The sequence below is a fragment of the Haliotis cracherodii genome, unplaced genomic scaffold, assembly GCF_022045235.1.
Source record: "Haliotis cracherodii isolate W230 unplaced genomic scaffold, xgHalCrac1.p SCAF_11, whole genome shotgun sequence".
NCBI classification, from domain to species: Eukaryota; Metazoa; Mollusca; class Gastropoda; order Lepetellida; family Haliotidae; genus Haliotis; species Haliotis cracherodii.
The window spans coordinates 60,612-77,388 of NW_027266266.1; the positions used below are offsets into that span (position 1 = coordinate 60,612).

At 45.1% G+C, this 16,777-nt stretch overlaps 1 protein-coding gene across 2 annotated transcripts in view; it reads left to right on the forward strand.

The window, feature by feature from the left end:
• The first annotated feature begins 13,599 nt into the window (after window positions 1-13,599).
• Window positions 13,600-16,777, forward strand: part of LOC139456072 (sphingomyelin phosphodiesterase 4-like) — a 76,675-nt gene continuing 73,497 nt past the window's right edge. For both annotated transcript variants that reach the window (XM_071237577.1, XM_071237578.1), the window contains exons 1-2: window positions 13,600-13,651; window positions 14,054-14,137. In XM_071237577.1, the coding sequence (XP_071093678.1) occupies window positions 13,622-13,651; window positions 14,054-14,137 (114 nt within the window). In that variant the 5' untranslated portion in view covers window positions 13,600-13,621. The remainder of the gene's footprint in view (window positions 13,652-14,053; window positions 14,138-16,777) is intronic.

Consider the following 16,777-nt stretch of genomic DNA (forward strand, 5'->3'; position numbering starts at 1 on the left):
GAAAAGTGTTGTCAGGTCTGTACTTTCAGTGGCCCTTGCAGAGTGTTGTCATTTATGTACTTACAGTTGCCCTTGCACAGTGTTGTCACGTCTGTACATACAGTTGCCCACGCACAGTGTTGTCACGTCTGTACATACAGTTACCCTCGCACTGTGTTGTCACTTCTGTACTTACAGTTGCCCTCGCACAGTGTTGTCACGTCTGTTTTTTAAGTTGCCCTCGCGCAGTGTTGCCAAGTCTATACTTACAGTTCTTTTCGCACAGTGTTGTCACGTCTGTACTTACAGGTCTTCTCGCGCACTGTTGTCACGTCTGCTCAAACAGTTACCCTGGAACAGTGTTGTCAAGTCTGTACTTACAGTTGCTCTCGCACTGTGTAGTCACGTCTGTCCATACAGTTCCTCTCGCACGGTGTTGTCACGTTTGTACTTACAGTTGCCCTCGCGCAGTGTTGCCACGTCTGCACTTACAGTTCCGCTCGCACAGTGTTGTCAGGTCTGTACTTACAGTTCCTCTCGCACAGTGTTGTCATGTCTGTACTTACAGTTCTTCTCGCGCAGTGTTGTCATGCCTGTACTTACAGTTTCCCTCGCGTAGTGTTGTCACGTCTGTACATACAGTTGCCGTCGCAAAGTGTTGTCACGTCCCTACTTATAGTTCCTCTCGCGGCGCAGTGTTGTCATGTCTGTAAATATAGTTGCCCTCGCACAGTGTTGTCACGTCTGTACTTACAGTTTCCCTCGCACAGTGTTGTCGTGGCTGTACTTACAGTTGACCTCGCACAGTATTTTCATGTCTGTACTTACAGTTGCCCTTCCACAGTCTTATCAGGTCTGTACTTACAGTTGCCCTTAAAAAGTGTTGTCAGGTCTGTACTTTCAGTGGCCCTTGCAGAGTGTTGTCATTTATGTACTTACAGTTGCCCTTGCACAGTGTTGTCACGTCTGTACATACAGTTGCCCACGCACAGTGTTGTCACGTCTGTACATACAGTTGCCCTTGCGCAGTGTTGCCAAGTCTATACTTACAGTTCTTTTCGCACAGTGTTGTCACGTCTGTACTTACAGTTCTTCTCGCACACTGTTGTCACGTCTGTTCAAACAGTTACCCTTGCGCAGTGTTGTCACGTCTGTACTTACAGTTGTTATCGCACAGTGCTGTCACTTCTGTACTTACAGTTTCCCTCGCACAGTGTTGTCACGTCTGTACATACAGTCACCATCGCACAGTGTTGTCATGCCTGTACATACAGTAACCCTCGAACAGTGTTATCACGTCTGTATATACAGTTGCCCTCGCACAGTGTTTTCACGTCTGCATATTCAGTTGCCCTTGCACATTGTAGTCAGATCTGTACTTACAGTTGCCCTCGCACAGTGTTGTCATGTCTGTACTTACAGTTGACCTCGCACAGTGTTGTCACGTCTGTACAAACAGTTCCTCTCGCGGCGCAGTGTTGTCATGTCTGTAAATATAGTTGCCCTCGCACAGTGTTGTCACGTCTGTACTTACAGTTTCCCTCGCACAGTGTTGTCGTGGCTGTACTTACAGTTGACCTCGCACAGTATTTTCATGTCTGTACTTACAGTTGTCCTTGAAAAGTGTTGTCAGGTCTGTACTTTCAGTGGCCCTTGCAGAGTGTTGTCATTTATGTACTTACAGTTGCCCTTGCACAGTGTTGTCACGTCTGTACATACAGTTGCCCACGCACAGTGTTGTCACGTCTGTACATACAGTTACCCTCGCACTGTGTTGTCACTTCTGTACTTACAGTTGCCCTCGCACAGTGTTGTCACGTCTGTTTTTTAAGTTGCCCTCGCGCAGTGTTGCCAAGTCTATACTTACAGTTCTTTTCGCACAGTGTTGTCACGTCTGTACTTACAGGTCTTCTCGCGCACTGTTGTCACGTCTGCTCAAACAGTTACCCTGGAACAGTGTTGTCAAGTCTGTACTTACAGTTGCTCTCGCACTGTGTAGTCACGTCTGTCCATACAGTTCCTCTCGCACGGTGTTGTCACGTTTGTACTTACAGTTGCCCTCGCGCAGTGTTGCCACGTCTGCACTTACAGTTCCGCTCGCACAGTGTTGTCAGGTCTGTACTTACAGTTCCTCTCGCACAGTGTTGTCATGTCTGTACTTACAGTTCTTCTCGCGCAGTGTTGTCATGCCTGTACTTACAGTTTCCCTCGCGTAGTGTTGTCACGTCTGTACATACAGTTGCCGTCGCAAAGTGTTGTCACGTCCCTACTTATAGTTCTTCTCGCACAGTGTTGTCATGTCTGTACTTACAGTTGCCCTCGCACAGTGTTGTCACGTCTCTACTTATAGTTCTTCTCGCACAGTGTTGTCACGTCTGTACTTACAGTTCTTCTCGCACACTGTTGTCACGTCTGTTCAAACAGTTACCCTTGCGCAGTGTTGTCACGTCTGTACTTACAGTTGTTATCGCACAGTGCTGTCACTTCTGTACTTACAGTTTCCCTCGCACAGTGTTGTCACGTCTGTACATACAGTCACCATCGCACAGTGTTGTCATGCCTGTACATACAGTAACCCTCGAACAGTGTTATCACGTCTGTATATACAGTTGCCCTCGCACAGTGTTTTCACGTCTGCATATTCAGTTGCCCTTGCACATTGTAGTCAGATCTGTACTTACAGTTGCCCTCGCACAGTGTTGTCATGTCTGTACTTACAGTTGACCTCGCACAGTGTTGTCACGTCTGTACAAACAGTTCCTCTCGCGGCGCAGTGTTGTCATGTCTGTAAATATAGTTGCCCTCGCACAGTGTTGTCACGTCTGTACTTACAGTTTCCCTCGCACAGTGTTGTCGTGGCTGTACTTACAGTTGACCTCGCACAGTATTTTCATGTCTGTACTTACAGTTGTCCTTGAAAAGTGTTGTCAGGTCTGTACTTTCAGTGGCCCTTGCAGAGTGTTGTCATTTATGTACTTACAGTTGCCCTTGCACAGTGTTGTCACGTCTGTACATACAGTTGCCCACGCACAGTGTTGTCACGTCTGTACATACAGTTACCCTCGCACTGTGTTGTCACTTCTGTACTTACAGTTGCCCTCGCACAGTGTTGTCACGTCTGTTTTTTAAGTTGCCCTCGCGCAGTGTTGCCAAGTCTATACTTACAGTTCTTTTCGCACAGTGTTGTCACGTCTGTACTTACAGGTCTTCTCGCGCACTGTTGTCACGTCTGCTCAAACAGTTACCCTGGAACAGTGTTGTCAAGTCTGTACTTACAGTTGCTCTCGCACTGTGTAGTCACGTCTGTCCATACAGTTCCTCTCGCACGGTGTTGTCACGTTTGTACTTACAGTTGCCCTCGCGCAGTGTTGCCACGTCTGCACTTACAGTTCCGCTCGCACAGTGTTGTCAGGTCTGTACTTACAGTTCCTCTCGCACAGTGTTGTCATGTCTGTACTTACAGTTCTTCTCGCGCAGTGTTGTCATGCCTGTACTTACAGTTTCCCTCGCGTAGTGTTGTCACGTCTGTACATACAGTTGCCGTCGCAAAGTGTTGTCACGTCCCTACTTATAGTTCTTCTCGCACAGTGTTGTCATGTCTGTACTTACAGTTGCCCTCGCACAGTGTTGTCACGTCTCTACTTATAGTTCTTCTCGCACAGTGTTGTCACGTCTGTACTTATAGTTCTTCTTGCGCAGTGTTATCACGTGTGTACATACAGTTGCCCTCGCACAGCGTTGTCACATCTGTATATACAGTTGCCCTCGCACAGTGTTGTCAAGTCTCTACTTATAGTTCCTCTCGTGCAGTGTTGTCACGTCTGGTTTTTTTTACAGTTGCCCTTGCACAGTGTAGTCATGTCTGTACATACAGTTGCCCTCGCACAGTGTTGTCACGTCTGTACATACAGTTGCCCTTGCGCAGTGTTGTCACGTCTGTACATACAGTTACCCTCGCACAGTATTGTCATGTCTGTACATACAGTTGCCGTCGCACAGTGTTGTCACGTCTCTACTTATAGTTCTTCTCGCACATTGTTGTCATGTCTGTACTTACAGTTGCCCTCGCACAGTGTTGTCACGTCTGTACTTACAGTTGCCCTCGCACAGTGTTCCAACGTCTGTATTTACAGTTGCCTTCGCACAGTGTTGTCACGTGAGTACTTACAGTTTCTTTCGCACAGTGTTGTCAGGTCCCTACTTACAGTTACCCTCGCGCAGTGTTGTCACGTCTGTACTTACAGTTACCCTCGCACAGTGTTGTCACGTCTGTACTTACAGTTGCCCTCGCACAATGTTGTCACGTCTGTACTTACAGTTCCTCTTGCACAGTGTTGTCACTTCTGTTTTTACATTTGCCGACGCACAGTGTTGTCTTGTTTGTACATACAGTTGCCGACGCACAGTGTTGTCACGTCTGTACATACAGTTGCCGTCGTACAGTGTTGTCACTTCTGTACTTACAGTTGCCCTTGCACAGTGTTGTCACGTCTGTACATTCAGTTGCCCACGCACAGTGTTGTCACATCTGTACTTACAGTTTTCCTCGCGGTTCAGAGTTGTCATGTCTGTATATACAGTTGCCCTCGCACAGTGTGGTCACTTATGTACTTACAGTTGCCCTCGCGCAGTGTTGTCACGTCTGTTTTTACAGTTACCCTCGCACAGTCTTGTCATGTCTGTACATACCGTTGCCCACTCACAGTTTTATCATGTCTGTACGTACAGTTGCACACGCACAGTGTTGTCATGTCTGTACTTACAGTTGCCCTCGCACAGTGTTGTTACGTCTGTACATAAAGTTACCCTCGGGGAGTGTAGTCACATCTGTACTTACAGTTGCCCTCTCAGTATTGTCATGTCTGTACATACAGTTGCCCACCCACAGTGTTGTCACATCTGTACTTACGGTTGTCCTCGCAGTGTTGTCATGTCTGTACATACAGTTAACCTCGCACAGTGTTCACACGTCTGTACTTACAGTTCCTCTTGCGCAGTGTTGTCAAGTCTGTTTTTTCTACAGTTACCCACGCACAGTTTTATCACGTCTGTACATACAGTTGCACACGCACAGTGTTGTCATGTCTGTACTTACAGTTGCCCTCGCACAGTGTTGTCACGTCTGTACATACAGTTACCCTCGAACAGTGTTGTCACGTCTGTATATACAGTTGCCCTCACACAGTGTTATCACGTCTGTACTTACAGTTGACCTTGCACAGTGTTGTCACGTCTGTACATACAGTTGCCCTGGCACTGTGTTGTCACGTCTGTACTTACAGTTGACCTCGCACAGTGTTGTCATGTCTGTACTTACAGTTCCTCTTGCGGCGCAGTGTTGTCATGTCTGTAAATTCAGTTGCCCTCGCAGTGTTGTCACGTCTCTACTTAGAGTTCCTCTCGCACAGTGTTGTCATGTCTGTATATACAGTTGCCCTTGCACAGTGTTGTCAGGTGTGTACTTACAGATTCCCTCGCAAAGTGTTGTCACGTCTGTACTTACAATTTCCCTTGCACATTGTTGTCACTTCAGTACTTACAGTTTCCCTCGCACAGTCTTGTCACGTCTGTACTTACAGTTGCCCTTGCACAGTGTTGTCATGTCTGTACTTACATTTGCCCTTGCACATCTTTCTCACTTTTCTACTTACAGTTGCCCTTGCACAGTGTTGTCACGTCTGTACATACAGTGGCCCTTGCACAGTGTTGTCACGTCTGTACATACAGTTACCCTCGCACAGTGTTGTCACTTCTCTACTTACAGCTGCCCTTGCACAGTGTTGTCCCCTCTGTACACGCCGTTACCCTTGCAAAGTATTGTCACGGCTGTACATACAGTTGCCCTTGCGCAGTGTTGTCACGTCTGTACATACAGTCACCATCGCAAAGTGATGTCACGTCTGTACTTACAGTTGCCCTCGCAGTGTTTTCATGTCTGTACTTTCAGTTCCTCTCGCGGCGCAGTGTTTTCATGTCTGTAAATTCAGTTGCCCTCGCATTGTTGTCACGTCTCTACTTAGAGTTCCTCTCGGACAGTGTTGTCATGTCTGTATATACAGTTGCCCTCGCACAGTGTTGTCAGGTCTGTACTTACAGTTTCCCTCACAAAGTGTTGTCACGTCTGTACTTACAATTGTTATCGCACAGTGCTGTTACTTCTGTACTTACAGTTTCCCTCGCACAGTGTTGTCACGTCTTTACATACAGTCACCATCGCACAGTGTTGTCATGCCTGTACATACAGTAACCCTCGAACAGTGTTATCACGTCTGTATATACAGTTGCCCTTGCACAGTGTTTTCACGTCTGCATATTCAGTTGCCCTTGCACATTGTAGTCAGATCTGTACTTACAGTTGCCCTCGCACAGTGTTGTCATGTCTGTAATTACAGTTGACCTCGCACAGTGTTGTCACGTCTGTACAAACAGTTCCTCTCGCGGCGCAGTGTTGTCATGTCTGTAAATATAGTTGCCCTCGCACAGTGTTGTCACGTCTGTACTTACAGTTTCCCTCGCACAGTGTTGTCGTGGCTGTACTTACAGTTGACCTCGCACAGTATTTTCATGTCTGTACTTACAGTTGCCCTTCCACAGTCTTATCAGGTCTGTACTTACAGTTGCCCTTGAAAAGTGTTGTCAGGTCTGTACTTTCAGTGGCCCTTGCAGAGTGTTGTCATTTATGTACTTACAGTTGCCTTTGCACAGTGTTGTCACGTCTGTACATACAGTTGCCCACGCACAGTGTTGTCACGTCTGTACATACAGTTACCCTCGCACTGTGTTGTCACTTCTGTACTTACAGTTGCCCTCGCACAGTGTTGTCACGTCTGTTTTTTAAGTTGCCCACGCACAGTGTTGTCACGTCTGTACTTACAGTTGCCCTTGCGCAGTGTTGCCAAGTCTATACTTACAGTTCTTTTCGCACAGTGTTGTCACGTCTGTACTTACAGTTCTTCTCGCACACTGTTGTCACGTCTGTTCAAACAGTTACCCTGGAACAGTGTTGTCACGTCTGTACTTACAGTTGTTATCGCACAGTGCTGTCACTTCTGTACTTACAGTTTCCCTCGCACAGTGTTGTCACGTCTGTACATACAGTCACCATCGCACAGTGTTGTCATGCCTGTACATACAATAACCCTCGAACAGTGTTATCACGTCTGTATATACAGTTGCCCTCGCACAGTGTTTTCACGTCTGCATATTCAGTTGCCCTTGCACATTGTAGTCAGATCTGTACTTACAGTTGCCCTCGCACAGTGTTGTCATGTCTGTACTTACAGTTGACCTCGCACAGTGTTGTCACGTCTGTACAAACAGTTCCTCTCGCGGCGCAGTGTTGTCATGTCTGTAAATATAGTTGCCCTCGCACAGTGTTGTCACGTCTGTACTTACAGTTTCCCTCGCACAGTGTTGTCGTGGCTGTACTTACAGTTGACCTCGCACAGTATTTTCATGTCTGTACTTACAGTTGTCCTTGAAAAGTGTTGTCAGGTCTGTACTTTCAGTGGCCCTTGCAGAGTGTTGTCATTTATGTACTTACAGTTGCCCTTGCACAGTGTTGTCACGTCTGTACATACAGTTGCCCACGCACAGTGTTGTCACGTCTGTACATACAGTTACCCTCGCACTGTGTTGTCACTTCTGTACTTACAGTTGCCCTCGCACAGTGTTGTCACGTCTGTTTTTTAAGTTGCCCTCGCGCAGTGTTGCCAAGTCTATACTTACAGTTCTTTTCGCACAGTGTTGTCACGTCTGTACTTACAGGTCTTCTCGCGCACTGTTGTCACGTCTGTTCAAACAGTTACCCTGGAACAGTGTTGTCAAGTCTGTACTTACAGTTGCTCTCGCACTGTGTAGTCACGTCTGTCCATACAGTTCCTCTCGCACGGTGTTGTCACGTTTGTACTTACAGTTGCCCTCGCGCAGTGTTGCCACGTCTGCACTTACAGTTCCGCTCGCACAGTGTTGTCAGGTCTGTACTTACAGTTCCTCTCGCACAGTGTTGTCATGTCTGTACTTACAGTTCTTCTCGCGCAGTGTTGTCATGCCTGTACTTACAGTTTCCCTCGCGTAGTGTTGTCACGTCTGTACATACAGTTGCCGTCGCAAAGTGTTGTCACGTCCCTACTTATAGTTCTTCTCGCACAGTGTTGTCATGTCTGTACTTACAGTTGCCCTCGCACAGTGTTGTCACGTCTCTACTTATAGTTCTTCTCGCACAGTGTTGTCACGTCTGTACTTATAGTTCTTCTCGCGCAGTGTTATCACGTGTGTACATACAGTTGCCCTCGCACAGCGTTGTCACATCTGTATATACAGTTGCCCTCGCACAGTGTTGTCAAGTCTCTACTTATAGTTCCTCTCGTGCAGTGTTGTCACGTCTGGTTTTTTTTACAGTTGCCCTTGCACAGTGTAGTCATGTCTGTACATACAGTTGCCCTCGCACAGTGTTGTCACGTCTGTACATACAGTTGCCCTTGCGCAGTGTTGTCACGTCTGTACATACAGTTACCCTCGCACAGTATTGTCATGTCTGTACATACAGTTGCCGTCGCACAGTGTTGTCACGTCTCTACTTATAGTTCTTCTCGCACATTGTTGTCATGTCTGTACTTACAGTTGCCCTCGCACAGTGTTGTCACGTCTGTACTTACAGTTGCCCTCGCACAGTGTTCCAACGTCTGTATTTACAGTTGCCTTCGCACAGTGTTGTCACGTGAGTACTTACAGTTTCTTTCGCACAGTGTTGTCAGGTCCCTACTTACAGTTACCCTCGCGCAGTGTTGTCACGTCTGTACTTACAGTTACCCTCGCACAGTGTTGTCACGTCTGTACTTACAGTTGCCCTCGCACAATGTTGTCACGTCTGTACTTACAGTTCCTCTCGCACAGTGTTGTCACTTCTGTTTTTACATTTGCCGACGCACAGTGTTGTCTTGTTTGTACATACAGTTGCCGACGCACAGTGTTGTCACGTCTGTACATACAGTTGCCGTCGTACAGTGTTGTCACTTCTGTACTTACAGTTGCCCTTGCACAGTGTTGTCACGTCTGTACTTACAGTTCCTCTCGCAACGTGTTGTCACTTCTGTACTTACAGTTCCTCTCGCACAGTGTTGTTACTTCTGTTTTTACATTTGCCGACGCACAGTGTTGTCTTGTTTGTACATACAGTTGCCGACGCACAGTGTTGTCACGTCTGTACATACAGTTGCCGTCGTACAGTGTTGTCACGTCTGTACTTACAGTTCCTCTCGCAACGTGTTGTCACTTCTGTACTTACATTTGCCCTCGCACAGTGTTGTCATGTCTGTATATACAGCTGACCTCGCACAGTGTTGTCATGTCTGTACATACAGTTCCTCTCGCGGCGCAGTGTTGTGACGTCTGTAAATTCAGTTGTCCTCGCATTGTTGTCACGTCTGTACATACAGTTCATCTCGCACAGTGTTGTCATGTCTGTACATACAGTTGCCGTCGTACAGTGTTGTCACTTCTGTACTTACAGTTGCCCTTGCACAGTGTTGTCACGTCTGTACTTACAGTTCCTCTCGCAACGTGTTGTCACTTCTGTACTTACAGTTGCCCTCGCACAGTGTTGTCATGTCTGTATATACAGCTCACCTCGCACAGTGTTGTCATGTCTGTACATACAGTTCCTCTCGCGGCGCAGTGTTGTGACGTCTGTAAATTCAGTTGTCCTCGCATTGTTGTCACGTCTGTACATACAGTTCATCTCGCACAGTGTTGTCATGTCTGTATATACAGTTGCCATCGCACAGTGTTGTCACTTCTGTACTTACAGTTCCTCTCGCTCAGTGTTGTCACGTCTGTACTTACAGTTCCTCTCGCACAGTGTTGTCACTTCTGTACTTACAGTTCCTCTCGCAATGTTGTCATGTCTGTACTTACACTTGTCGACGCACAGTGTTGTCTTGTTTGTACTTACAGTTGCCCACGCACAGTGTTGTCACGTGTGTACTTACAGTTGCCCTTGCACAGTGTTGTCACGTCTGTACTTACAGTTCCTCTCGCACAGTGTTGTCACGTCTGTTCATACAGTTGCCCTTGCACAGTGTTGTCACATCTGTACATACAGTTACTCTCGCACAACGTTGTCAGGTCTGTACATACAGTTGCCCTCGCTCAGTGTAGTCAGGTCTCTACATACAGTTGCCCTCGCACAGTGTCGTCACGTCTGTACATACAGTTGCCCTCGCCCAGTGTTTTCATGTCCTTACATACAGTTGCCCTCGCACAGTAATGTCAGGTCTGTACATACAGATCTTCTCAAACAGTGTTGTCATGTCTGTACATACAGTTGCCCTTGCAATCTGTTATCACGTCCTTACATACAGTTGCCCTCGCACAGTGTTGTCACGTCTGTACTTACAGATACCCTCGCACAGTGTTCTCACGTCTGTACTTACAGTTGCCGTCGCACAGTGTTGTTACGTCTGTACTTACAGTTACCCTCGCACAGTGTTGTCACGTCTGTACATACAGTTCCTATCGCACAGTGTTGTCAGGTCTGTACTTACAGTTGCCCTTGCAGAGTGTTGTCACGTCTGTACTTACAGTTCCCCTCGCACTGTGTTGTCACGTCTATACTTACAGTTCCTCTCGCGCAGTGTTGTCACGTCTTTACATACAGTTGCCCTTGCACGGTGTTGTGACGTCTGTATATACAGTTACCCTCGCACAGTGTTGTCACATCTGTGTATACAGATGCCCTCGCACAGATTTGTCACGTCTACACATTCAGTTGCCCACGCAGAGTGTAGTCACATCTGTACTTACAGTCGCCCTTGCAGTATTGTCATGTCTGTACATACAGTTGTCCACGCACATTGTTGTCATGTCTGTACTTACAGTTGACCTTGCACAGTGTTGTCATGTCTGTACATACAGTTACCCTCGGGCAGTGTTGTCACATCTGTACTTACAGTTGCCCTCGAAGTATTGTCCTGTCTGTACATACAGTTGCCCACGCACAGTGTTATCAGGGCTGTACATGCAGTTGCCCTCGGGCAGTCTTGTCACGTCTCTACATACAGTAACCCTCGCACAGTGTTGTCACGTCTGTACATACAGTTACCCTCGAACAGTGTTGTCACGTCTGTATATACAGTTGCCCTCGCACAGTGTTGTCACGTCTGTACATACAGTTGCCCTCGCACAGTGTTGTCATGTCTGTACATACAGTTGCCCTCGCACAGTGTTGTCATGTCTGTACATACAGGTCCTCTTGCGGCGCAGTGTTGTCAGGTTTGTACTTACAGTTGACCTTGCACAGTGTTGTCACGTCTGTTTTTTTACAGTTACCCTCGCAGAGTGTTGTCACGTCTGTACATACAGTTGCTCTCGTGCAGTGTTGTCACGTCTGAACATACAGTTGCCCTCGCACAGTGTTATCACGTCTGTACATATAGTTGCCCACGCACAGTGTAGTCACATCTGTACATACAGTTCCTCTCGTGCAGTGTTGTCACGTCTGGTTTTTTTTACAGTTGCCCTTGCACAGTGTAGTCATGTCTGTACATACAGTTGCCCTCGCACTGTGTTGTCACGTCTGTACATACAGTTGCCCTTGCGCAGTGTTGTCACGTCTGTACATACAGTTACCCTCGCACAGTATTGTCATGTCTGTACATACAGTTGCCGTCGCACTTTGTTGTCACGTCTCTACTTATAGTTCTTCTCGCACAGTGTTGTCATGTCTGTACTTACAGTTGCCCTCGCACAGTGTTCCAACGTTTGTATTTACAGTTGCCTTCGCACAGTGTTGTCACGTGAGTACTTACAGTTTCTTTCGCACAGTGTTGTCAGGTCCCTACTTACAGTTACCCTCGCGCAGTGTTGTCACGTCTGTACTTACAGTTACCCTCGCACAGTGTTGTCACGTCTGTACTTACAGTTGCCCTCGCACAGTGTTGTCACGTCTGTACTTACAGTTCCTCTCGCACAGTGTTGTCACTTCTGTACATACAGTTCCTCTCGCACAGTGTTGTCACTAATGTGCTTACAGTTGCCCTCGCACAGTGTTGTCATGTCTGTACATACAGTTACCCTCGCACAGTGTTTTCACGTCTGTATATACAGTTGCCCTCGCACAGTGTTGTCACGTCGGCACATTTAGTTGCCCACGGACAGTGTAGTCACATCTGTACATACTGTTGCTCTCGAGCATTGTTGTCACGTCTGTTTTTATACAGTTACCCTCGCAGAGTGATGTCACGTCTGTACATACAGTTACCCTCATACTATGTTGTCACGTCTGTACATATAGTTGCCCTTGCACAGTGTTTTCACGTCCTTACATATAGTTCCTCTCGCACAGTGTTGTCACGTCTGTACATACAGTTGCCCTTGCGCAGTGGTGTCACGTCTGTACATACAGTTACCCTCGCACAATGTTGTCATGTCTGTATATACAGTTGCCCTCGCACAGTGTTGTCACGTCTGTACATTCAGTTGCCCACGCACAGTGTTGTCACATCTGTACTTACAGTTTCCCTCGCAGTGTTGTCATGTCTGTACTTACAGTTGCCCACGCACAGTGTTATCACGTCTGTACATACAGTTGCCCACGCACAGTGTTGTCACATCTGTACATACAGTTGTCCTCGCACAGTGTTGTCACTTCTGTACTTACAGTTGCCCTTGCACAGTGTTGTCACTTCTGTACTTACAGTTCCTCTCGCACAGTGTTGTCACGTCTGTAGATACAGTTCATCTTACACAGTGTTGTTACGTCTGCACATACAGTTGACCTTACACAGTGTTGTCACGTCTGCACATATACGGTTGCCCTCGCACATTGTTGTCACGTCTGTACTTACAGTTCCTCTCGCGCAGTGTAGTCACGTCTGTACATACAGTTGCTCTCGCATAGTGTTGTCACGTCTGTACATACAGTTGCTCTCGCATAGTGTTGTCACTTCTGTACATACAGTTGCCCACGCACAGTGTTGTCACGTCTGTAGATACAGCTACCCTCGCACAGTGTTGTCACGTTTGTACATACAGTTGCTCTCTCGCAATTATTATTATGATGATGCACTTATGCCTTTTTTGCATATTTTTGCTTAAATAACATCTGTGAGTCCTTGTCTACCTGTAGAAAAAAATTGTATGTTTTCATTGATGCGTTTTTGAAATAGAGCTACTTAAAATTCTATACAAGGGCCAAAGTAAAGTTCTAAAAGGGCCAAAGTCACTTTGCTACATTTTGGCCCTTTTAGCTCTCATGTCCGTGTCTAAAACTGGTTGTCTGAGAGAGATTTTGAAAGTTTGGACACATTATTATTGTATTTCAACTATTTCAACAAAGTTGGCATTAGTTTAAATTATTTAAAAGTACTTCAATAGTATGTGTTTGTACTTCCAGTAGTAGTTTATCAATCTCACATGTTAAATCCTATGCAAATGCCTGAGGGTAAAAAAAGGCCGAAATACAGACATTTGCCCTTTCCACCCTTATACAAAATTAAAAACGTGAGTTTATTTCCTTTTTTGAATGTTTTTTTATAACAACATTTATATTTTGTCTCATCGGAAAAAACGCCGCAAATAGGAGGAGTTATCTTTCTTTAATACCTCTCTTCATTTAGAGCACTGAAACATCGAAGTTTAGAACATGGCTGCGCTTGGCGGGTCGAGCGTTGTGGTAAACCATGTTTGTGCTGTTCTTACTTCGGTAGAACATTTTAACGACATGTGATTATGAGTAATTTGATTGTTTTGGCTGAATGATATTTGTCCAACAACCAGCTCAAGACACATCTTTTTATCCTTATCGACAGACGCTTCGTCAAGTGAAGTGATTTTGTTCAACAGGAACTCGATGATAGCGTATATAGCATAATATATTCGTATAGAAAAAAAATCAAATAGACATATGTATATAGAGGGGTGTGATTGTTTTAATATACGAATATATTTTGCTATATACGCTATCATCCAGTTCCTGTGGTTTGATCCTCTTTCGAGCAGCATGCAGTCATATTAGAAAGAAAGTAAACAGGTCGTAGAATAACATGTGACGTGATGTATGTCCTTTATTTTACAGCTACAAGTCCAAGCCACATTTTCGAAAGGTTTGCCTCACAGATGTCGTGATCTAGATGACATCATACGAACAACGAGCATCAAGGTAAACGTTAGTCAGCAGTAGGGCTGGGACGATGTACCTGCCCCTACCTGGGTACCCTATGTAGCCTGCAACCTCGGGGTATCGCGGTGCTTGTCATGTACGCTAAACGGAACAAAATGCACTCACTAACCTTTATGTTTAATCGTGTTCTCTGTATCAGATATCATTCATGTTATCAAACAATGCATATTTTACTGATAAACGTTCATTATTTACATTAGTAGCTCCGAGTAAAAGCCGGGCCTCGCGCTCTGTTTGACAATAGAGAGAACTCCATCGTATGGCGGTACAGAGAAAAGTTGTGTATGGAGGTCCGAATTGGACAAAAAGAGGACATAATTCTACCAACCACTTGGTATGATCATGCCAGACATCAGTGATTTTTCGAGATAAGTGCAAAGACAGCACAAGTAAAATTCTAAATGTGTTATCAGCACTAGGTATTCAATGCATATTTACCGAAAAGTAAGTGAAAAATATTTTTATAAGTCAACATCAAAATATCAGAAACGATATTTTAAGATTGTTTAAAAAAAAATTGAATGACAATAATTTGTCACAAAATGGAATTTTTTTAAAAGTCAACAATAAATATATAAAAAGCACTCCTATTATGCCCAAAGTATGTATTTATCTTTTGGCTACTAGTGAAGAACGTATTTCTAAGTTTGGCATTATGGCCCTTATGATCTCCCAATAGATTCTGGGCAGACTACGTAACTTCCGTTACCTCATTAGTCGCCATGAATATGCAGATGATCTAGTTCAGGTCGATTGAGAAAGTTTACTTGGAGAACTGCGGGTTATATCGTTGGCCATTGATAGATGGGGTAAGGCAATATTACAACAGATGCCAGAAATATGTATCAACGGTTTAATAACTGCTTACTTGCAGCAGACGGAACATTCCGAGGAAATTGAAATTGTTTACGAAGTGAGCACTTCCTGGTTACTGATTTGCATTAATAGACAGCCGCTAAGAGGCGTGTCCCGCGTGAACTATCGGAAATCACAAATGCCGTGATACGATTAATGCCGCGGTACCATGGGGTCCGAGTATATATCTCAAGAGCTAGGTAAAAATGTCCGATTGGGAATTTTTTACCATAGCCTAGGCTGGTCATGCATACACTGAAGTTGACTTAAGTTATATCTTTATTCAACCATATGAAAAGTCAGAAGGAATGGGTGACTAGTCAAAAAGAAATGCGAACATTAGTGATTTGTAGTATAACCATAGAGTTCTTGATAATTTTTGTCATTAAACAATATATCATGAGACTAACCAGGGGTCCGGGTAGTCTTGTGGGTACCCGGGTCCTACTCAGTACCCACCCAGCCCAGGTATCTGAGTGAGTTATCCATCCCAGCCCTAGTTGCCAGTGCTCCAGATTATTGGTCAACTTCATGTCTACAGGAGCAAGTGCTCCTAAATCTCTTGATCTAGGGGTACTGGCATACTTTGAGGACTACATAACACTTTATAAAGTTAAAACATTCAGACATTGTTTAACTTGGTTGAGACTGTTTTGATGTAAATCTCACAGCAACCTTGTGTTCCGATTGTTCTTTGTGTTTCTTGACAGCTGAAATATTTTTTTGCATGACCCAAAGGTAACCATGATTTTTTACATTTATTTTCTGACCTACATCGTTTGCAGAAAAACTTACAGGAACCTGACATTTCATCTCAAACAATTTCTAACCATTGGTTTAACAGCTGCCACGTTTTTTTCCACCTGGTCTTTGAAGTTTGATTCCACCAGTGTGACTACGTCTGCTGCAGTCTAATCAGCTTTGCAAAAGAAATTAATTAGAAACTCTTTGACCATTTTCGCCATTCGCAATTCCCGTATGACGTAGAGAGGGAATCCCCATACATATAAATCTTTCCCTCGCCTGTGTCATGTGATGTATCTTTTGAACACAAATATCAGTTTTTGAGTGTGAAAGATACATCCTAAAGGAAAAAGTAGGTCATATTTACTCCTTCGTGAGTATTGGTACACTTTCTTATTTGATTGCGTTTGTATAATTTTGGAGCCATAGTTTTTCTTGCTTTACATACGCCCTTACAACCCTGGAGCACGGAGTGAGTGAATACTGTGAATAGCAGGGTTAGGATTAGCTTTCCAGTGGTACATTTGTCAACTGCCATCCCTGTCATGCTTACCTGTTTTGAATCCATCAGCTGTGTCAGACACATTAATAATTAGTATTTGACAAGAATTTATACTAGGACCCAAAACATTGTATTGCTCAATGTTTCTAAGAAATCAGAATTTAAAAATGGCCCCGAGTTGGGTTGGGTTGTGAAAGAAAAGCAAGCCCGCTGTCTTTGTGTAATAGCATGCTGGCTCTCTTGTTTGTTGTTTGACGCCACACACAGCAGTATTCCAGCTACATGACGACGGTCTGTAAATAATCGAGTCTGGACCAGACAATCAAGTGATTGACAACATGAGCATCGATCCATGCAATTGGGATACGATGACATGCATCAACTAAGTCAGCGAGCCTGACCCCCGATCTCATTAGTCGCCTCATGCACAGACAGATCAATATCATTAGCAGACCATTTAGAAACCACATTTCTTTACTTTCATGGTAGATTATTCTTTAACATGTTCAAGTAATGAT